The sequence below is a fragment of the Pseudophryne corroboree genome, chromosome 1 (genome assembly GCF_028390025.1).
Source record: "Pseudophryne corroboree isolate aPseCor3 chromosome 1, aPseCor3.hap2, whole genome shotgun sequence".
Lineage (NCBI taxonomy): Eukaryota > Metazoa > Chordata > Amphibia > Anura > Myobatrachidae > Pseudophryne > Pseudophryne corroboree.
In genome coordinates, this window is record NC_086444.1 from 49,673,912 (window position 1) to 49,697,565 (window position 23,654).

At 44.9% G+C, this 23,654-nt stretch overlaps 1 protein-coding gene across 2 annotated transcripts in view; it reads left to right on the forward strand.

Annotated features, from left to right (window-relative positions):
• The window catches only part of LMAN1 (lectin, mannose binding 1), a 57,126-nt gene that overhangs the window by 20,899 nt on the left and 12,573 nt on the right, over positions 1-23,654 (forward strand). The window contains exons 4-10 of one of the 2 annotated variants that reach the window (XM_063959367.1): positions 5,123-5,184; positions 5,913-6,012; positions 6,109-6,232; positions 7,134-7,192; positions 9,138-9,270; positions 9,717-9,901; positions 12,590-12,660. In XM_063959367.1, coding sequence (XP_063815437.1) covers positions 5,123-5,184; positions 5,913-6,012; positions 6,109-6,232; positions 7,134-7,192; positions 9,138-9,270; positions 9,717-9,901; positions 12,590-12,660 — 734 coding nt within the window. Of the gene's footprint in view, positions 1-5,122; positions 5,185-5,912; positions 6,013-6,108; positions 6,233-7,133; positions 7,193-9,137; positions 9,271-9,713; positions 9,902-12,589; positions 12,661-23,654 lie in introns of both variants that reach the window. The other variant, XM_063959356.1, reaches the window with a different exon arrangement.

Consider the following 23,654-nt stretch of genomic DNA (forward strand, 5'->3'; position numbering starts at 1 on the left):
TGGATGTATTTAACCCCTGCCAGGCCTCAGAAAAACGGGAGAAGAAGCCCGCCGAAAAGGGGGCGGAGCCTATTCTCCTCGGCACACAGCGCCATTTTCCCTCACAGAAATGCTGGTGGGAAGGCTCCCAGGCTCTCCCCTGCACTGCACTACAGAAACAGGGTTAAAAAGAGAGGGGGGGCACTTATTTGGCGATATGTATATATATATATTAAAATGCTATAAGGGAAAAACACTTATATAAAGGTTGTCCCTGTATAATTATAGCGTTTTTGGTGTGTGCTGGCAAACTCTCCCTCTGTCTCCCCAAAGGGCTAGTGGGGTCCTGTCCTCTATCAGAGCATTCCCTGTGTGTGTGCTGTGTGTCGGTACGTGTGTGTCGACATGTATGAGGACGATGTTGGTGAGGAGGCGGAGCAATTGCCTGAAATGGTGATGTCACTCTCTAGGGAGTCGACACCGGAATGGATGGCTTATTTAAGGAATTACGTGATAATGTCAACACGCTGCAAGGTCGGTTGACGACATGAGACGGCCGGCAAACAAATTAGTACCTGTCCAGGCGTCTCAAACACCGTCAGGGGCTGTAAAACGCTCATTTACCTCAGTTGGTCGACACAGACACGGACACTGACTCCAGTGTCGACGGTGAAGAAACAAACGTATTTTCCTTTAGGGCCACACGTTACATGTTAAGGGCAATGAAGGAGGTGTTACATATTATACTACAAGTACCACAAGAAGGGTATTATGTGGGGTGTGAAAACTACCTGTAGTTTTTCCTGAATCAGATAAATTAAATGAAGTGTGTGATGATGCGTGGGTTTCCCCCGATAGAAAATTATTGGCGGTATACCCTTTCCCGCCAGAAGTTAGGGCGCGTTGGGAAACACCCTTTAGGGTGGATAAGGCGCTCACACGCTTATCAAAACAAGTGGCGGTACCGTCTCCAGATAGGGCCGCCCTCAAGGAGCCAGCTGAGAGGCTGGAAAATATCCTAAAAAGGTATATACACACATACTGGTGTTATACTGCGACCAGCGATCGCCTCAGCCTGGATGTGCAGCGCTGGGGTGGCTTGGTCGGATTCCCTGACTGAAAATATTGATACCCTTGACAGGGACAGTATTTTATTGACTATAGAGCATTTAAAGGATGCATTTCTATATATGCGAGATGCACAGAGGGATATTTGCACTCTGGCATCAAGAGTAAGTGCGATGTCCATATCTGCCAGAAGATGTTTATGGACACGACAGTGGTCAGGTGATGCAGATTCCAAACGGCACATGGAAGTATTGCCGTATAAAAGGGAGGAGTTATTTGGGGTTGGTCCATCGGACCTGGTGGTCTCGGCAACAGCTGGAAAATCCACCTTTTTTACCCCAAATCACATATCAGCAGAAAAAGACACCGTCTTTTCAGCCTCAGTCCTTTCGTCCCCATAAGAGCAAGCGGGCAAAAGGCCAGTCATATCTGCCCGGGGATAGAGGAAAGGGAAGAAGACTGCAGCAGGCAGCCCATTCCCAGGAACAGAAGCCCTCCACAGCTTCTGCCAAGTCCTCAGCATGACGCTGGGGCCGTACAAGCGGACTCAAGTGCGGTGGGGGGTCGTCTCAAGAGTTTCAGCGCGTAGTGGGCTCACTCGCAAGTGGACCCCTGGATCCTACAAGTAGTATCCCAGGGGTACAGACTGGAGATTCGAGACGTCTCCCCCTCGCAGGCTCCTGATGTCTGCTTTACCAACGTCTTCCTCCGACAGGGAGGCAGTATTGGAAACAATTCACAAGCTGTATTCCCAGCAGGTGATAATCAAAGTACCCCTCCTACAACAAGGAAAGGGGTATTTTTCCACACTATATTGTGGTACTGAAGCCAGACGGCTCGGTGAGACCTATTCTAAATGGGAAATCTTTGAACACTTACATACAAAGGTTCAAATCAAGATGGAGTCACTCAGAGCAGTGATAGCGAACCAGGAAGAAGGGGACTATATGGTGTCCCTGGACATCAAGGATGCTTACCTCCATGTCCCAAATTGCCCTTCTCACCAAGGGTACCTCAGGTTCGTGGTACGGAACTGTCACTATCCGTTTCAGACGCTGCCGTTTGGATTGTCCACGGCACCCCGGGTCTTTACCAAAGTAATGGCCGAAATGATGATTCTTCTTCAAAGAAAAGGCGTCTTAATTATCCCTTACTTGGACGATCTCCTGATAAGGGAAGGTCCAGAGAACAGTTGGAAGTCGGAGTAGCACTATCTCAAGTAGTTCTACGACAGCACGGGTGGATTCTAAATATCCAAAATCGCAGCCGTTTCCGACGACACGTCTGCTGTTCCTAGGGATGGTTCTGGACACAGTCCAGAAAAAGGTGTTTCTCCCGGAGGAGAAAGCCAGGGAGTTATCCGAGCTAGTCAGGAACCTCCTAAAACCAGGAAAAGTGTCAGTGCATCATTGCACAAGAGTCCTGGGAAAAATGGTGGCTTATTACGAAGCGATTCCATTCGGCAGATTCCACGCAAGAACTTTTCAGTGGGATCTGCTGGACAAATGGTCCGGATCGCATTTTCAGATGCATCAGGGATAACCCTATCTCCAAGGACAAGGGTGTCTCTCCTGTGGTGGTTACAGAGTGCTCATCTTCTAGAGGGCCGCAGATTCGGCATTCAGGATTGGATGCTGGTGACCACGGAGGCCAGCCTGAGAGGCTGGGGAGCAGTCACACAGGGAAAAAATTTCCAGGGAGTGTGATCAAGTCTGGAGATTTTTCTCCACATAAATATACTGGAGCTAAGGGCAATTTACAATGCTCTAAGCTTAGCAAGACCTCTGCTTCAAGGTCAACCGGTATTGATCCAGTGGGACAACATCACGGCAGTCGCCCACGTAAACAGACAGGGCGGCACAAGAAGCAGGAGGGCAATGGCAGAAACTGCAAGGATTTTTCGCTGGGCGGAAAATCATGTGATAGCACTGTCAGCAGTGTTCATTCCGGGAGTGGACAACTGGGAAGCAGACTTCCTCAGCAGGCACAACCTCCACCCGGGAGAGTGGGGACTTCATCGGGAAGTCTTCCACATGATTGTGAACCGTTGGAAAAGACCAAAGGTGGACATGATGGCGTCCCGCCTGAACAAAAAACTGGACAAGTATTGCGCCAGGTCAAAAGACCCTCAGGCAATAGCTGTGGACGTTCTGGTAACACCGTGGGTGTACCAGTCGGTGTATGTCTTCCCTCCTCTGCTTCTCATACCCAAGGTATTGAGAATTATAAGACGTAGAGGAGTAAGAACTATACTTGTGGCTCCGGATTGGCCAAGAAGGACTTGGTACCCGGAACTTCAAGAGATGCTCACAGAGGACTCATGGCCTCTGCCGCTAAGAAGGGACTTGCTTCAGCAAGTACCATGTCTGTTCCAAGACTTACCGCGGCTGCGTTTGACGGCATGGCGGTTGAACGCCGGATCCTAAGGGAAAAAGGCATTCCGGAAGAGGTCATTCCTACCCTGGTCAAAGCCAGGAAGGAGGTGACCGCACAACATTATCACCACATGTGGCGAAAATATGTTGCGTGGTGTGAGGCCAGGAAGGCCCCATGAAGAAATTTCAACTCGGTCGTTTCCTGCATTTCCTGCAAACAGGAGTGTCTATGGGCCTCAAATTGGGGTCCATTAAGGTTCAAATTTCGGCCCTGTCGATTTTCTTCCAGAAAGAATTGGCTTCAGTTCCTGAAGTCCAGAAGTTTGTCAAGGGAGTACTGCATATACAACCCCCTTTTGTGCCTCCAGTGGCACTGTGGGATCTCAACGTAGTTCTGGGATTCCTAAAATCACATTGGTTTAAACCGCTCAAATCTGTGGATTTGAAATATCTCACAGGGAAAGTGACCATGCTGTTGGCCCTGGCCTCGGCCAGGCGAGTGTCAGAATTGGCGGCGTTTGTCTCAAAAAAGCCCATATCTGATTGTCCATTCGGACAGGGCAGAGCTGCGGACTCATCCCCAGTTTCTCCCTAAGGTGGTGTCAGTGTTTCACCCGAACCAGCTTATTGTGGTACCTGCGGCTACTAGGGACTTGGAGGACTCCAAGTTGCTAGATGTTGTCAGGGCCCTGAAAATATAGTTCCAGGACGGCTGGAGTCAGGAAAACTGACTTGCTGTTATCCTGTATGCACCCAACAAACTGGGTGCTCTTGCTTCTAAGCAGACGATTGCTAGTTGGATGTGTAGTACAATTCAGCTTGCACATTCTGTGGCAGGCCTGCCACAGCCAAAATATGTAAATGCCCATTCCACAAGGAAGGTGGGCTCATCTTGGGCGGCTGCCCGAGGGGTCTCGGCTTTACAACTTTGCCGAGCTGATACTTGGTCAGGGGCACACCCTGACTGAGGAGGACCTGGAGTTCTCTCATTCGGTGCTGCAGAGTCATCCGCACTCTCCCGCCCGTTTGGGAGCTTTGGTATAATCCCCATGGTCCTGACGGAGTCCCCAGCATCCACTTAGGACGTCAGAGAAAATAAGAATTTACTTACCGATAATTCTATTTCTCGTAGTCCGTAGTGGATGCTGGGCGCCCATCCCAAATGCGGATTGTCTGCAATACTTGTACATAGTTATTGTTACAAAAATCGTGTTATTATTGTTGTGAGCCATCTTTTCAGATGCTCCGCTGTTATCATGCTGTTAACTGGGTTCAGATCACAGGTTGTACAGTGTGATTGGTGTGGCTGGTATGAGTCTTACCCGGGATTCAAAATCCTTCCTTATTGTGTACGCTCGTCCGGGCACATTATCTTAACTGAGGCTTGGAGGAGGGTCATAGGGGGAGGAGCCAGTGCACACCACCTGATCCTAAAGCTTTTACTTTTGTGCCCTGTCTCCTGCGGAGCCGCTAATCCCCATGGTCCTGACGGAGTCCCCAGCATCCACTACGGACTACGAGAAATAGAATTATCGGTAAGTAAATTCTTATTTTACTGTAATAAAATATATATACGATAAAACATTTTTTTTTTGCATTTTTGTCAGTGTTGTATTTCAAGTAAAAAGGAAGAATTAAACTGTTACTGTTCTCTCTTTTTTTTTTTTTTTTTTTTTTCTCCCCAACTTTATTTCTTCTAGAAAAACAATCCTACCATTTTGATTGTGGGCAATAATGGGAAACTTCATTATGATCATCAATCGTAAGTATTTTATTTATTATCCGTGTCCTAACTGAGGAAGTGCTGGGTGTCCTTGTGACTGATGAATTTGGAACAGTCCTCAGAGGGCTGATTGTTTTTCTAATAAACTGCTTTTAGCTGTTTGTTACTGAAATACTGTTAACCTGTGCCCCTTCCTCGTTGAATAGTTTAGTAGTGCTGCCTTTTAGCGGGATGTAGTCATGTTACAGACACTGGTATCCCGGCGGTCAGCATACCGACGCTTGGATCCCGACTGCTAGAATGCCGACAGGCGGCCCATGGCTATTCCACTTCATAAGATGCTTACCTGTAATATGAGTAATGGGGAAGTGAAGAGAAACAATGGCCTCTGTTATGGACCGATGAGCTGGGCAATATTGGTGTGCATTCCTCAATTAAAATTAACATCAGACTATTGTTAAATAAAATATAGGGCTGGATGTAATGGCTTGCGAGACGGCCGGAGCTCGGAGACTCTGGCCGAATGCGTACCAAGGCACACTTGGTTGGTTTACCTTGTAAACAATTGCTGCTTTAAAAAAATGTACGAGTCCGGCCAGAGTTTTGGATCTCCGGCCGTCTCACAAGCCATTACGTCCGGCCCGTAGTGTTTGAGTCCTTTTTAACCATTAACCAAAAATTTAGTTAATTATTTTTTTATTTTTTTTTATATGTGGCTGAGAGTTTGTGGTAACATAACTGGTGTCTGTTTTATACTTTCTCTTCAGTGACGGTTCAACGCTAGCGCTGTCCTCCTGCCAGAGAGACTTCCGTAACAAGCCGTACCCCGTACGGGCGAAGATTACGTACTTTCAGAAGACTCTAACCGTAAGTGTGTCGCATTGTTGATAGGTGTGGCTTTCTATTGTTATAGTTGACACATCTGTAGCTCTTCATTGAACACTGTTTCTATATTACTTCTAGGTGATGATCAACAATGGCTTCACGCCTGACAGGGATGACTATGAGTTCTGTGCCAAAGTGAATAACATGATTCTGCCCCAGCAAGGTTTCTTTGGGATATCTGCAGCCACAGGAGGACTCGCAGGTTAAAGCTTCCTCTCTATTACAGTTTGTCTGGGCCTGGGGGCAAACCACTCCGCAGATTGATCCCTCTTTGTTGCCTGCCTTATAACTCCCGACTGTTTGTTCCTTGGTCAAGTCCCCAGTTTAGACGTGGCTGTGCCGAGAGCAATCTGTAGCTATTTAGATCGTTGGAATGTTTACAGCAGTGTCAAGATTCTCAGGGTATATGCGAGCTGGTGACACTGACGGGTGTTCCCGTGATTGTCAGTGAGGACAGTGGCTGCATGTGGCACGGATAGTCTCATTGTTGTGAGAATGGGAAAGCACCGACCGAGCTATTAGTGGAAGAAGGAGCAGGGTCTCCCAGCAGCACAGAGTTTATCAGGAGATGAGTGATGTGTCAGTGAGGACAGGGCAGTGACATGATGTGAGGAGGGGAATGGAGGCAGCAGGAAGCCACAGACTGAGAGATATATAGTGGGAGGAGCAGGTCCCCAGCAGCACAGAGTAGATCAGGAGATGAGTGATGTGTCAGTGAGGACAGGGCTGCATGTGACAGGGGCAGTGACATGATGTGAAGAGGGGAATGGAGGCAGCAGGAAGCCACAGACTGAGAGTTATATAGTGGGAGGAGCAGGGTCCCCAGCAGCACAGAGTATATCAGGAGATGAGTGATGTGTCAGTGAGGACAGGGCTGCATGTGACAGGGGCAGTGACATGATGTGAAGAGGGGAATGGAGGCAGCAGGAAGCCACAGACTGAGAGATATATAGTGGGAGGAGCAGGGTCCCCCTGCAGCACAGAATATATCAGGATATTACGTGTTAGTGAGGAGAGGAAGGAGCAGAGTCTACAGTTATTGCAGTGAAATGACAGGAGATTTGCTTATGGAAATGTATCTGATATTGTGTCTTCTGTTACAGATGACCACGATGTGCTGTCTTTTCTCACTTTTCAACTGACTGAGCCTGGCAAAGATGAAGTGAGTAATTGGTCATGAATAATACCCCTAAGTATACATGTGGGAGGGGGGGGGAATAATAATAATAATAATAATAATAATAATAATATATCTCTTGCCCTGTGTAGACTATGTATCCTACAAATAAACTTCTAGAGCCAGTGTAATATATAGCGCTGGATAAGGAGCATTGTCTGCTGATGGGTATCGGCGATGTCCAGCACATATCTGAATGCAGCTTGCCCCCTGTGGTAGGAGACTTCTCGTTCTGCAGATTGTCTTCTCCCTCCCTCATTTCAGTTTTATGGCTGTGTGAAAATCTTATACGTGATAAAGGGGCTCATTCATGGTTCGTGCCGGAACTTTTCTTATGTGGAGATTACTCCTAGCGCATTCAGTGTGATGCACCCACCGCTCCTTTTTGATAACAGACAGGATCTGTTTTTAGTGGATTTGTGCAAAAAAGATAAAAAAAAAAAAAACACTTACATTTTTGGGACAAGTAAATAATAGTAGTAGTCACCTTTTTATAGTCCCCTTACTTATTTATTTTTTTCTGCTACATTTCTCATCCAAGTCTCATTTCACATATCTTAAATGAATCACAAGAAAGACACAATAATGGTTATTCTGTGTTTTTGAATATTTTATTTGGCTATTTTTGATTATTAAAAATGAGCTTCCTGCATAAAGTGCAGCCTGGTTTGTGCAAATGTTCTTCTGAAAGCATAGACCGGCACCTTCCGAGCACCCATAAAGGTGTGGCTATTGCAGCCCACAGTAGATCAGAGCACCCATAGTGGGGTGGCTATTGCAGCTCACAGTAGATCAGAGCACCCATAGTGGGGTGGCCATTGCAGCCCACAGTAGATCGGAGCACCCATAGTGGGGTGGCTATTGCAGCCCACAGTAGATCAGAGCACCCATAGTGGGGTGGCCATTGCAGCCCACACTAGATCAGGGCACCCATAGTGGGGTGGCTGTTGCAGCCCACTGTAGATCAGGGCACCCATAGTGGGGTGGCCATTGCAGCCCACAGTAGATCGGAGCACCCATAGTGGGGTGGCCATTGCAGCCCACAGTAGATCAGGGCACTCATAGTGGGGTGGCCATTGCAGCCCACAGTAGATCGAGCACCCATAGTGGGGTGGCTATTGCAGCCCACAGTAGATCAGAGCACCCATAGTGGGGTGGCCATTGCAGCCCACACTAGATCAGGGCACCCATAGTGGGGTGGCTGTTGCAGCCCACTGTAGATCAGGGCACCCATAGTGGGGTGGCCATTGCAGCCCACAGTAGATCGGAGCACCCATAGTGGGGTGGCCATTGCAGCCCACAGTAGATCAGGGCACTCATAGTGGGGTGGCCATTGCAGCCCACAGTAGATCAGGGCACCCATAGTGGGGTGGCCATTGCAGCCCACAGTAGATCGGAGCACCCATAGTGGGGTGGCCATTGCAGCCCACAGTAGATCAGGGCACTCATAGTGGGGTGGCCATTGCAGCCCACAGTAGATCAGGGCACCCATAGTGGGGTGGCCATTGCAGCCCACGGTAGATCAGGGCACCCATAGTGGGGTGGCCATTGCAGCCCACAGTAGATCAGGGCACCCATAGTGGGGTGGCTGTTGCAGCTCACAGTAGGTTAGAAATGCCCCATGTGAATCTCTATCAGAAGAGGTCAGTAACTGGCCTCTCTCACTGCTAAAGTAATCACTTTGCGCAAAAGAATGATGCCCCCAAATGGCGTTTGCACTGATGACTAACCTATTCTTTTCATGATAATTTAAAGCATGCTTGAGGAGCTTTTAACTCAAATGCTAACACCTCTTCCATTGGCTACCACATTATTCTGCCATCCGCGGACTAAAAACCATAAAAACAGCACTGAGCAAATATTTTCTGCCTAACTTCTCTGTGTACACACTACCTGCATTGTATGGGAAGGTGACACTGATGTCCTTCAGCCCGCAGTAGATGGAGAGATTCCCAAGGAAGAAAAAGACAAGTACCAGGAGGAGTTTGACAACTTTCAGCAACAACTCGATAAGAGGAAAGACGAATACAATAAGGACCACCCAGAGCTGACGGAACACCCAGGCATGTATACACAACACACTGCGCTTCTTTTTTTTTTTTTTTTTTTTTTTGCTACTTGATTTGTATGCAGGATATTTAAAGGGTAGTTACACAGACCAATGATTGGTGTGCCCCTCGAATGCTTAATGTTTGCATCATTCAACTTGTTTCGCAAACTCTAATGTACTGGCTGAGATTTCCAAGCGCCTCTTTCTGCATCCTGTCTCATCGGATGCCTGAAACAATATAGGCTGGGTACAGATGAAACGTGTGGGGGGTTCCAGGAGTGGGTCCTCACTGAAGTAATAGTCTGGGAGAATGGAGTGGGTATCACATAATCTACTCCATGCTCCTGTAAGTGGAAATCCCATACGTCCATATGTTCTGGCAATGGCCCAAGTTCCAGTCTTTGACGTCCCTGATACTTCTGCTTACCTGTAAATCTTTCTTCATTGTTTCCTCAGTAGATGACCTGTATGAGTCTGTAAATGACCGGGAGCTCAGGCAGATCTTTGAAGGCCAGAACCGCATCCACCTTGAGATCAAGCAGCTGAATAGACAGCTGGATATGATCCTGGACGAGCAGCGGAGATACGTGAATGCGGTGACAGACGAGATGGCCAAGAGGGGAGGTGGCGACCAGGGCAATCAGGTACAGTCGTCTTCCCGGTGAGGTACATAGAGTTCTGGTTTTCACCCATTTATCTGTATGAAACTGAACAAGTTAACTGGATGACAACCGTATGCAGCTTCAGAGTGGTTCCCGGTCACTGCAATCTGTTCCTTATCTGATCTAGGTCTGGGTTCTAAAATACAGCTGAGCAACTTCTGTACAGAAACGCACAAACTTTTCCATTTTTGTGGCAGATATAAATACAAAAAAGATCATGTTTTGGTGCATTACTGTTTTCTTTGTTTATCTTTTACCATTTGGCTACATCCAACATCTAATACTCTCCCATCAGAATCCTTTCCAACCTCTTGAGCCACCTTCACCTACATCTCCGGGATTCTTAGTTTTGGAAATACTTTAATGATACCCTAAAAGCACTTATATGTCCCGGTTGTCTCCTGTTTCTCTTTCCGCTAAGCTGCTCACATGACTGATTTGTGTAGTGATCTTGGTGCTCCAGCTCTGTCTTTGTCCCCTCTTTCAATCGTCCTCTCCGCTTGTAGTGATTTCCTTTAGCACCGGTAGATTTGCTCTGGAGAAACTTGGAAGGAGTGCAGGAGAGGTGGGACAAACTGAAAGGTGCAATACTAAGGACAACAGACCTTTGTATCAAAAGGCTTCGGAAAAGCACCAGGAAAAGGAAGCCAATGTGGTTCACAAAAGAAGTATCAACTAGTTTGAAAGCAAAAAAGTTGGCTTTTAGGAAATACAAACAGACTCAAAATAATAACGACAAAGAGGTGTATCTTGACAGACGGAAGGATGCTAAGAGAGTGATGAGACGTGCAAAGGCAGAAGCTGAGGAGAAAATGGCCCAGTCAGTAGATAAAGGGGGCAAAACTTTTAAGTATATAAATGAAAGGAGAAAATCAAATGGAGGAATAATAAGACTTAAGACAGAGAGTGAGCATTTGGTAAAGGGAGACGAGGCAATAGCAGATCACCTAAATAATTATTTTTGTTCAGTATTTACTACAGAAGTAGAAGGGAATGGGCCACCGTTAAGTTGCAAGGACATTCATAAAAATAAGGTAGATGAAACTACATTTACAGAGGAGAAGGTCCTAGCAGAACTTTCAAAACTAAAAGTGGATAAATCAATGGGGCCAGATGGGATACACCCAAGGATACTAAAAGAGCTAAAAGATGTGCTGGTGGCACCATTAACAGAATTACTTAACCAGTCACTAAATACAGGTGCCATTCCAGAGGAAGCAAGGAAAAAGCAAGTAACTACAGACCAGTAAGCCTTACATCAGTAATAGGGAAAGTAATGAAAAAACTATTAAATGAAAGAGTTGTGGAATATCGTAAATCAAACAACTTACAGGATCCAAAACAGCATGGATTTACTGGTGGGAGATCATGCCAAACAAATCTTATTGACTTTTTTGACTCTGTGATGAAAATAATAGCTCAAGGGGGAGCTGTAGATGTAGCATATCTAGACTTTAGTAAGGCATTTGATACTGTCCCACATCAAACTGCTAAATAAACTTAAAAGCGTGCGGTTGGATTATAAAACAGTTAAATGGATAAGAACCTGGTTGCACGATAGGAAACAGACAGTTGTAGTAAATGGAGTGCAATCTATGGAGGGAAATGTTACCAGTGGAGGACCCCAGGGATCTGTACTTGGACCAGTTCTCTTTTTAATATCTTTGTTGGTGACATTGCAGATGGTATTGAAGGGAAAGTATGCCTTTTTGCAGAAGATACAAAGATTTTCAACAGGGTAGACATACCTGGGAGTGGTAAAACAAATGATTGATGACCTAACTATGCTTGAGATATGGTCAAGAACGTGGCAACTACAGTTTAATGCTAAAAAATGCAAAATCATGCACTTGGGTCTCAAAAACCCAAAGGCTAAATACAGTATCAAGGGTACTATAATGGAAATTACTGAGGAGGAAAGGGATTTAGCAGGCACTATTTCAAGTGACTTAAAGCAGGAAAGCAATGCAACAAAGCAATGAGAAAGGAAAAAAGTGATAATGCCACTGTATAGGTCATTGGTACGGCCCCATCTGGAATACTGTGTCCAGTTCTGGAGACCATATCTCCAGAAGGATATAAATACATTAGAGACTGTACAAATAAAGGGCAACTAAAATGGTGCACGGCCTACATCACAAAACTTACCTGGAAAGGCTAAAAGATCTTGACATGTATAGTATGGAGGAGAGAAGGGAAAGGGGGGACATGATAGAAACTTTCAAATATACAAAGGGTTTTAACAAAGTTTAGGAGGGAAACCTTCTTCAAAGGAAGAAAAGTATTAGAACTCGAGGACATACATTGAGACTGGAGGGGGGAAATTTAAGGAAAAATTACTTCACAGAAAGGGTAGTGGACAAGTGGCATAGCCTCCCATCAGAGGTGGTAGAGGCTAAGACTGTAGAGCAATTTAAACATGCTGGGGATAAGCCTATGAATATCCTTACAAAGAATTAAGGTTCAAAAAGGGTTGATTACCTAAAGGATAAAAAAAAAGGGCAGACTAGATGGGCCAAGTGGTTCTTATCTGCCGTCAAATTCTGTGTTTCTGTGCTCTCTGCTCTTCTCATTGAGAGTCGGATTGTGACCATCTGCGAGGACCTGCATTTCTGTAGCCCAGTCTGGTGCAGAGTATTTGTGTGTAACGTCCTTTTCTTTCCTCCCCAGGCTTCTGCGCAGGAACTGGAGAAACTGTTCAATGGGCAGAGGGAAGTTTTCAAGCATGTTAGTGAAATGAGGTAAGCCCATTCCCTTCCTACTCCCGGTGAATCACTCTTGTGCCGTGAAGCAGCCTTTTGTGGGCTTAGGCAACTTTACCGACCATTCAGTTTGTAAGAGCCATCACTGAGGCTTTTTGACCATGTCTGCATAATGAATGACGGTATTTTGACTGTCGGTCAGTGGCTGTTGGGATTATGACCGTCTGTATTGTGTCCATCGGTAAATTTGTAATTTCAAAATCTGGATCTTTTATCTGTGTCTCGCACATTTATGTCGTGTACTATTTTTATTTACTTTTTGCTTATCAAGGGATGTTGAGGTCTTTGTAGGGGAGAGTGAGTAATTTGTATTGGGTTCTGGTGGACACTAAGAGCCAGTATAGAGTGGGTCAACAACAGTGTAAGATCATCCTAGCAGTAATATGGTAGGCTTGAAATGTGAAGGGAGTAGGAAATGGGAGAAGGTTGCAGTAGTCAAGGTGGGAGATGTGGAAAGAGTGATTACAACAGGTTTGGGAAAGAGTGTGCAGGTTGAGAAGTGCAGCAGAGAGACCCAGGAGGCTGGACATGTGGGGTCATTCTGACCTGATCGCACGCTAGGTTTTTTTGCTGCGTTGCGATCGGGTCAAAACTCTGCAAAACTGAGTATGCACCGCAATGCGCAGGTGCGTCGTACGGGTACAAAGCGTATCGTTGCTGAGCGATGGTTTTAACGAAGAATCCATTCGCACAGCCAATCGCAAGGAGGTTGACAGGAAGAGGGCGTTTGTGGGTGCTAACTGACCGTTTTCTGGGAGTGTCTGGAAAAACGCAGGCGTGTCCAAGCGGTTGCAGGGCGGGTGTCTGACGTCAATTCCGGACACAAACAGGCTGAAGTGAGTAAGTTCAAACCTACTCCGAAACTGCACAAAACTTTTCGTCCCGCTCGGCTGCAAAAGCGTTCGCACACTTGCAAAGCGAAAATACACTCTCCCCATAGGCGGCGACTATCTGATCGCAGCGCTGCAAAAAGTAGCTAGCGAGCGATCAACTCTGAATGACCCCCATAGAGGAAAGTCCTTTTAGTCTTTGCTGTTAATAGATTATTTGGTATGGAATAGGGCCCTTGGGGCAGGGTACCATGAAATGGCAAATTCTTCTGAAACTGTGGCCTGTCTCCTTTACAACACACCACTTCCATATTGCAGTGTAACGTATATTACTCCCCAGCTTGTCCGGTGCGTTCCCATTGGACAGGGCTGTATCTAAGTAGGTCAGCTGTACTCGGGGGAAAGATTATCATAGTTTTGTTTTGCAGTCCAGCTTTTGCTTTTAATATTCTTTCCAAATCTTTATTCCAAGTCGGCAAATTAGATTTACCAGTTAAAGTCTCAAGCGTTGGTCTTATTTAATATTTACTTAAACTCTGCTTAATGTGCTGGGGCCGGATTACAGCTGCGTTTCGGGTATTCTTAGAGAAATGAGCAGCTTCTTCCGTGCTTATTGTTGCTCATATTCATCTTCCTGGAGAGAATTAAGTAATTTCCTTGCGCGGATTTGTGGATTTCTTCCCGAATCATCTGATTAGGAACTGCCTGTTTTGATGTGTTGCTTAAGATTTAATAATAGCAGTTAATATCTACAGTAATATGCTTCTCCGAGGATTTGTGTTTTATGATTAAATCCTGGCATGAAGCCTATTGTTGGTTACAGAGGGGAAATATTTCCTAAAGCCTTTTCTGTTCCTTGTTTTCGTGTTGTGTTTATTTGACAACATACAATATGCGCAGTGTTTGACGTATAAGCTTTATATGGACACTGATGTGAGAACGGGGCCAAATTCTTTTAAATTATTAAAGCAGGTTGGGCTCGTAAACATTCCGAGGGCAATTCAATTACGAGTGAATTTGGTCGCACAGTTCAAAATTAAATTTTTTCCAATTCAGTTTGAAAAAAAAAATCATTTTATATATTTAAACATTTAAAAATACCATTAAACATTTTACTGTACCCCCATATTACTCCTAAACCAGCGGTTCTCAACCTCAACCCTCAAGTTTTCCCAGCAGGTCATGTTTTGAGGGTTGCTGTCTGTGGAAGCTGGTGTGGATAATGAACGATTAAAGTAATTCATAAAACATGACCTGTTGGGGGGGTTCATGATTTAAGATCCCCTGATCTAAACACTTTTTTTTTTTTTTTTTTTTTTTTTTGCTGAAAAACCCTTGTTGGTTCAGATTAAGTTAGGTCAGGTAGTACGGTTGGTGTAATGGTTAGCATTGCTGCCTCACAACACTGAGATCATGGATTCGATTCCCACCACCTACCTAACTGTGTGGAGTTTGTATATTCTCCCTGTGCTTGCGTGGGTTTCCTCCGGGGACTCCGGTTTCCTCCCACACTCCAAATATACAGAAATCGGTAGACGCAAGATTAATTTAATTAAGGTGTACCGTGGGATGGGATGTTATCCTCCTACAATAAGGGCTACTGTATTCCAAATGAAGGAAAACCAAGGTAAAGAAAGACGGGGCATGGTAGATGAAGGTACCCTATGGTGGTGGGGGATAGTATACCAGATGAAGGTACACTATATGATGGTGGGGGATAGTATACCGGATGAAGGTACCCTATGGTGGTGGGGGATAGTATACCAGATGAAGGTACACTATATGATGGTGGGGGATAGTATACCAGATGAAGGTACTCTATGGTGGAGGGGGGATAGTATACCAGATGAAGGTACACTATATGATGGTGGGGGATAGTATACCAGATGAAGGTACACTATGGTGGAGGGGGGATAGTATACCAGATGAAGGTACACTATATGATGCTGGGGGATAGTATACCGGATGAAGGTACACTGTGGTGGTGGGGGGATAGTATACCGGATGAAGGTACACTGTGGTGGTGGGGGGATAGTATACCGGATGAAGGTACACTGTGGTGGTGGGGGGATAGTATACCGGATGAAGGTACACTGTGGTGGCGGTGAGGGATAGTATACCGGATGAAGGTACACTGTGGTGGCGGTGAGGGATAGTATACCGGATGAAGGTACCCTATGGTGGTGGGGGATAGTATACCAGATGAAGGTACACTATGGTGGTGGGGGATAGTATACCGGATGAAGGTACACTGTGGTGGTGGGGGGATACTATACCGGATGAAGGTACACTGTGGTGGTGGGGGATAGTATACCGGATGAAGGTACACTATATGGTGGGGGATAGTATACCAGATGAAGGCACACTATATGGTGGTGGGGGGATAGTATACCGGATGAAGGCACACTATATGGTGGTGGGGGATAGTATACCAGATGAAGGCACACTATATGGTGGTGGGGGGATAGTATACCGGATGAAGGTACACTGTGGTGGTGGGGGATAGTATACCGGATGAAGGTACACTATATGGTGGGGGATAGTATACCAGATGAAGGTACACTGTATGGTGGTGGGGGGATAGTATACCAGATGAAGGTACACTATATGGTGGGGGATAGTATACCAGATGAAGGTACACTATGATGGTGGGGGGATAGTATACCAGATGAAGGTACACTATGGTGTGGGGGGATAATATACCACATTATTGGATACTGGGTTTGGATGTTCAGAAGATACAATTAAGCGGCGTTGCTCCTCTGTCACATGACACATTATGGGGGCTGATGTAAAGCGCCATAGCAGTGCTTCATATTCGTTAAAGTAGACAGAGGCTTTAAAAGGGATTCGGTATAAGATCCCAGCTAATAGGATGCCGGAGGTCAGAATACAGACCCCGGCATCCCGATAGTGTAAATCCCGACACGGAGGAGGTAACACTGGTTCCCCCTACCTCTAACCATCCCTTTCTGCAGCCTAACCCAGGCCTACCCCTTAGTGCCTGACCCCGGTGGTGCCTAAACCTAACCCCGTCCCCCACATCCTAACTGTAACCTGCCCCCCTAAGTTCCTAACCGCCCTACCAACAGTCTAACCCTATTCTTCCTGGCCCTAACCCACCCGCTATACTTACGGTCGGGGTGCTGGCTGTCGGGATTCCGGAGTCTGTCTCCTAACCCTGTTAGGATTCCGTTGTCTGCATTCTAACAGCTGTCGGGGATTCTGGCTTTGGCATTCCGACTGCTGGGATCCAGACAGTCTGCATCTTGACTGCATTCCTTTAAAAGGATGGTGAAAGAGACCTGGGTTTATAAGGGTTAGAATTGGCCACAATTGGTGCTAGAGGCCAAGTATTTGTGCAGTTACTAGAAGGGGCCACAATGGGTGCTACGGGCCAAGCGTCTGTGGCAGTTACTAGTAGCAGGAGCCACAATGGGTGGTACGGGCCAAGCGTCTGCGGCAGTTACTAGTAGCAGGAGCCACAATGGGTGCTAGGGGCCAAGCGTCTGCGGCTGTTACTAGTAGCAGGAGCCACAATGGGTGCTAGGGGTCAAGCGTCTGCGGCAGTTACTAGTAGCAGGAGCCACAATGGGTGCTAGGGGTCAAGCGTCTGCGGCAGTTACTAGTAGCAGGAGCCACAATGGGTGCTACGGGCCAAGCGTCTGCAGCAGTTACTAGTAGCAGGAGCCACAATGGGTGCTAGGTGCCAAGCGTCTGCGGCAGTTACTAGTAGCAGGAGCCACAATGGGTGCTAGGGGCCAAGCGTCTGCGGCAGTTACTAGTGTATTTTGTCCTTTCTTTCCCTTTTTGAATCTGTATCCATCAATTCTTCTATATCTGCTGTAAACTGGCATAAGTACATATGTTTCCGCATACACCTATCCTCAAATTGTGCCAAATCGCCCCGTTTTGTACACCACAGACTTTCGAACTTAACTGCGCACATACTCATTCTATGTACCACCTAGTACACTACACGCAAACGAAGATGCAAAATTGATGGAAAAAGTAGCACTACTAGGGTAAAAAAAGGCAAAATACTGGTCCGATAGTAATGACTCGCTCCATGCATCGTTGTGCTTACAGGCCGTAATTACCAACCCATACAAGTAAACCTGTGAGAACATTCCACACCTCGTTGAGCCTCCGTACCCTGTGAATGTTAGAAGGATGTTTGTGCTGTAGTCGGCACACACATCGTTTGATGGAAACAGCACGGAAGGTCCTGCACTTTGCATATGTTTTGTTTTTCTGCTTGGCCCACCTAGAAACACGGACCATCTGTAATGTGAGGTTTCCGTATTGTTTATTACAGAGTATAAGCTCCTCAGAGCTGAATTCCGTTACTGGGCCTAGTATTCCATTGTGTCTTTTGCCAGAAGTAGAAAAGGGATTAAAATGCACATGATAAATATTCCCCGTTACAGCTCTTAATCTTTTTTACAGCAGGAGAAAAGCACCAGGACAGCGCGGCTGAGTGCTACAAGCATATTGATTAAGCAGCATGCCCGTGTGTGCTTATCTGATCACGTTACAGATCTGGGTAAACGGCCTGCTACCTAAACACCGGCTAGATTTTAATTAGATTTTTCTGTTGTAACAGCAGAATGGTAAAAACAAAACCCCTTAGGCTGGAGTATTTGCAGCACTACCAGATCGCATATGTGAAATGAGTTTGTCTTATGGTAAATGTAATCTTGGACCTTAGCCCTAAATCTTTCCTTATCCTTAAGCCTCTTGCTTTCTTGCCCAACTATTAATTTCTTTTGGAAAGCTTTGTGTTTCTGGATGGGTTATGACACTCCCTCTGTATAATAAACCAGACAAACCAGTTCTTTTTTTTTTTTTCAAATAGGACACATGCAGTATGCATATATGTATTTGAACAAGAAAAACATGGAACCTTTGTGATTTAATTCGTCACACTGTGATTTGGTTTATCATACTGTATCCGCCTGTTCAGTGTTCCAATCTGTTCCTACAACTCATGTTTCCTACAATGGGGGAGATGAATCAAACCTTGGAGAGAGAGAAAGTACCGACCACCCAGCTCTTAACTGTCCTTTTCCAAAGGCATCCTGTAAAATGACGGCTTGAAGCTGATTGGCTGGTACTTTATCTCTCTTGAAGGCTTGATACATCTATCCAAAAATGTTTAAATGCCATAGAATATAAAAAAGAAAGTTTATTTAGGTTTAAGCAGAACTTGCAGCCATTTTGTGGGCTGTACCAGTATTCATAAGAATGCAGAACCAGTGGCCTCGCTGAGGTATAGATGCATTTGTGATTGCTCTTATCTTCTGAGTTCCTCTATGCTTACCTCTGTTCCAGTCTCCGTTCAGCTGGGTGATGAGGCTCTGAAACCTCACAAGTCCTCCCATTGTGCCCGCTGCCATGTCCCTGACTGCAGGGAAGACTGTTTGACTCAAAATTTGTTTAGTCCCTCACTCAATCTGTGCACTGCTCGTCCTGCCTGGGCTTAGTTCTTTACTTCAGTCATCTGGAGACCTTGTTAAAGAAAGTTGAAGGGTGGTGCCTTTAATGAATGAAGAGTAAGGCGAAACCAGAGAAGATAATGGTGTGTGTAGCCCTAGATCATTTTCCAGCCCATATGCTCACCCAGGTGTCCTTCCTTCCGCACAGAGCAGTGCTTTAGTGAGGAGATCTAAAGAACCTATTTTCCAATTCTGGTTTGGTATTTGGGACAATCGTTGGGTGGTCCAACTGTAATTTGTGAGTAAACCTCCACACTCAAAGTGTATCTGATGCAGTTGACAACTAATGTCTTTAACTCGTTGCCCTACATGGAGACGTGGCCCTTGATTCCACCAAGTTAATGGACAGCTTTTTGGCCAGTTCCATGGTCGTGCCCTCTTGCTCAAATCTTGGCCAACAGATTCCCAAAATGTTCCATATCTGTATATGTCTGGCAAGTCCTTCTTTAAGCGGAAACTGGAAATGACAAGGGTGGTACGGGCCGGTACAGTTTCTTCCTTCAGAGTAAATCCAGACAAGTTAACTTCAGCCACAAGAGCTCCTTTCGATTCCTGGGTGCCAGGAAGGTCCAATCCTGGAGGCTCCAGGCTGCCTCTGTGGGGCAGTAGAGGCCAAAATAGAGTCCTTCTGTTCCAGATCATCCAAAGAGTCAGGGTTTTATCTTGATCTCTTAACAGCATGTATTATTCCAGTCCGTTTTAGATCAGAAGGCCTTAAGCACTTGACTATTTTACCTGAAGGATAAAGGGGGTTTAGGACTACCAAATATTTATACCTATACCTGTGTGGCAGCATTTCTGTTTCTTTGACTGGTGCCTGAATCAGTCTAATTTGACTAATTTTCACCCGCAGCCTTATGACACACCGGCAAATGCAAGGTGGGGAGGGGGGGTACCAGTTGACCGGAAACCCCCTTTCTCTTGACAAGTGGCTCAAATTATGACAATAGCAGTGGTATATAACACAATTACTAGAGTTGCTGCCACATCATGCAGTTTAAGGGACAGAGCAGAGCTACTCCACATGCCCAGTGGTAGCAGCTTCTTCTATCAAGTTTGCTGTGTGCGTATGTGGATCTGAGTCCTCAATCATTGCACAGGACCAGAGAGTAGCTACCAAGAAGCGGAGACAGGAGCCTTACCATGAGGTGGAGAATGTATGCTTAGAAAGTGTAGTATTGGTTCTATTATTTTTGTGTATTTATGTATTGTGGTGGGGAATATAGATTGTAAGCTCCACTGGGCAGGGACTGATGTGAATGGCCAAATATTTTCTGTAAAGTGCTGCGGAATATGTGTGCGCTATATAAATAACTGGAAATGAATAAATTAATAATAATAAATGTATTATGGTTTTTAAAGTTTTCCTGACCACTTATTTATATTTAAATGTTTGATACAGCCTATACTAGAGACCACCTATAGTGTTAAATATTAATACTGTATTCCATACAGTATCCAGTGTATAAAGACCAATGTTTACACTAATGTCCAGGGTTGTTAATGGCTTCTTCTACCACTCCCCCAGATTCCCGCACTTGCTCCGATGTTCACGCCACTGACGCGCCACGCTTGATAACTTCCTGAGGAAATCAAACTGAATTTATTTTTCATAGCTACCGATAAAGCATGATCTGTCATACATAACGTCTAGGCTTTAATCCACAAGTTACCAACGTCTTCCCATTAAGGGGTAATCCAGATTCCCAAGCCCCCTCCCCCTTCTATTACAATATCCCATTACATGACCTGGAAACAGAAAGGAATTGCGGCTGTTAGAAAAACTTTAGATCCTGGCGGTGATCTTTACTCTTTCTAACAATTGAAAGATATTTACAACATTCCTAATTCCCAGTTCTTCCTGTACCTGCAAGTCACACTATATTAATAGCTCATATGACTTCTTGCAGGATGCCTTCTTCCCTTCTCCCTTGAATTCACTTTTTACTTTGGTTTAAGCTCAGAAATTTGTACAACGCTCTTCTTCTTCTTCCTTCTGATGTTTTAGGTGAGTAGAGCATGGTGTGGTCATCCCGGCCTCAGGATTTTCCAGACTTTGGGGTATATTCAATTAGCAGTGATAACTGACTTTTCACGTGAAAAGTCCGGTTTTCGGGTGAAAAAACGGACTTTTCACGTGAAACGCAATTACAGGCTATTCAATTATCCTGGAAAATTTATCGGTGATCATTTTTTCACTAATTTCACTTCACCTTCTCTGAAGCAGGTGAAAAGTTGGGAAAAGTCACTATTTTAAGGTAAAAATGTTTGGATATGGTACAGAACTCCTGGGACACCCCCCTTAATGACTAATTAGGCACGTTGAAGTTTTTAATTATTTTTAATTGCCCAATAATGACATGTCATTTTTGGGGTGAAAAAGTAAAAAGTCATGGAAATTGGGGTTCAAGGTATGGGACAGGTATATTGGGGTGCTTTAGGAGTGGGACAGGTGTTGTTTTTTAGGCTTGCAGGTGGGAGTAATCTGTCTGTTTCCACTTTTTTTTAAAGTACCCTAAAATGACCCAAATATATACTTATACCCATTTTCATGTACCCCAAATTTAATGAGAGCATTTATTTTGCTCAAAAAAATTGCTTTCTATAATTTTTTTGCTTTTTAAAAAAAATGCATATAACAGTCATTTCACACAATTTAAGTCCCCAAAAACGCTCTAATGTGATCTCTAACACACTTCTCTTCTGTTTTCCTATGTTAGTTTAGCATTTTTTGGGGTACAGGCTGATTTCCCCATTTTCACCTGCACTTTTCACTGCCAGAATTTTCACGTGAAACCCGGTCGGAATTGAATAGGTCGAAAAACGGAGCGTTTTCGCGGCATTTTTCGGCCGATTGGCGCGAAAAATTTTCGGGCGCAAAATTGCTGCGAATTTGCGGATAATTGAATACCCCACTTTACCTCTTCCGCTAATGTTATGGAACAGATTCCCTCTGTAATGAAATGTTACTTCATCCTAGTTGCATGAGCTGCACACTAAGGGGTCTATTTACTAATCCTTGGATGGAGATAAAGTACCAGCCAATCCGCTCATAACTGCCATGTCACAGGCTGGTTTAAAAAATGACAGTTACGAGCTGATTGGCTGTTACTTTATCTCCGTCCACTTTATCTCTACCCAAGGCATAGTAAATAGACCCCTAAGTTTCTTAGTAGAGCTTATATTTCACAAGCCCAACGTAGCCACAAATGCCAGAAATGTTTTATGTCCTCTGCTAATTTTGTTCACAATGTATAATAATGTGCTAAAATCAAAAGGTTTTGGGGTAAAGTGAACCATTTTATTCAACAGTTTGTTGGCCACAGATCTCCATTTTCTTGGGAACCATACCTATTGGCTGATTTTACTACCAGGTCACCAACTATCACTCCTGCCGGTGTGTTGCTCTTCCTAACTTTATTGGTCACTGGCTAGGAAATGTATGTGACAGAAATGGATATCTATAGCAGCCCCGTCATTGGAATTGCTAAAAGGAGATATAATTACTATACTGTACTACAATAGGAGTACTGAAAGTTAGTAGATTCTTTAACAAACAGAAAAAATATCTTGCTCATCTGCCTGAAGAAACTTCCGCCCACATTATGAAGGTATGAGAGCCCCTCACGGCCTTTGTTGAGAAATATGTTCTAGCTATCTTTATCTATTTATTTGTTTTGCCCTTTTAACTACCGTGACAATTAGTGGAGGGCTTTGGTATTTTTGTCTCCCTACATCCACCCCCCCCCCCCCTTCATTTTTCTTCCCCTTTAATATGATGAGAAGAATTCACAAGAAGTAATGGAAATGTACACACTTGCAATGAAGGTGCAGAGTCAGGTTGAATTCTTTCAAATGCCTTTATTTAACAGGTTTTTTTTTTCTTTTGTCCTTTTACCATTCGATCTGTTTTTCTTTTTGATATTATGTATGTTTTATACTTATTTGGGAACAGATTGTACTGTTTGAATATTTCTGACCTCTGTTCTTTTGAATTCAAAAATTGTTTTTCATTAAAAAAGAAAAAAGCCTTAAACACAATGAAGGTAGAGTTGCTATGGACAGTGTTTCTGGACATTAGGCAATGGAGGTATTCATATTCTCGCTTATTGAGAATACCCCTCTTCATATCCTAATATGGGAGGGTCATTAGTGCTGCTTCCTGTTTGCTTTTCAGCAAGTTTGACTCTAGTTTCAAGTGCAATCTTTTGCCCTGGTCAGTCTTCCTCTATCAAGTTTGTGACTCCCTCTTCACCAGGATGTTCTGTCTCGGATTCTTCTTTCTTTGGCCCAAATGAATGGTGTGGTTCTTTTTGCTTTTCAAGCAAATGGGCCTTGCTTGACAGTTATTCAGACCATGTTGCGGAAATGGGTCACTCTTCCCATATCTATGGGGAATACGGTCATTAGGTCGACCACTATTGGTCGACTTGCAATAGGTCGACATGGAAAAAGGTCGACTTGCGTTTTTCACTCTTTCTTTTTTCTTTTCTCTGACGTCCTAGTGGATGCTGGGGACTCCGTAAGGACCATGGGGAATAGCGGCTCCGCAGGAGTCTGGGCACAAAAGTAAAGCTTTAGGACTACCTGGTGTGCACTGGCTCCTGCCCCTATGACCCTCCTCCAAGCCTCAGTTAGATTTTTG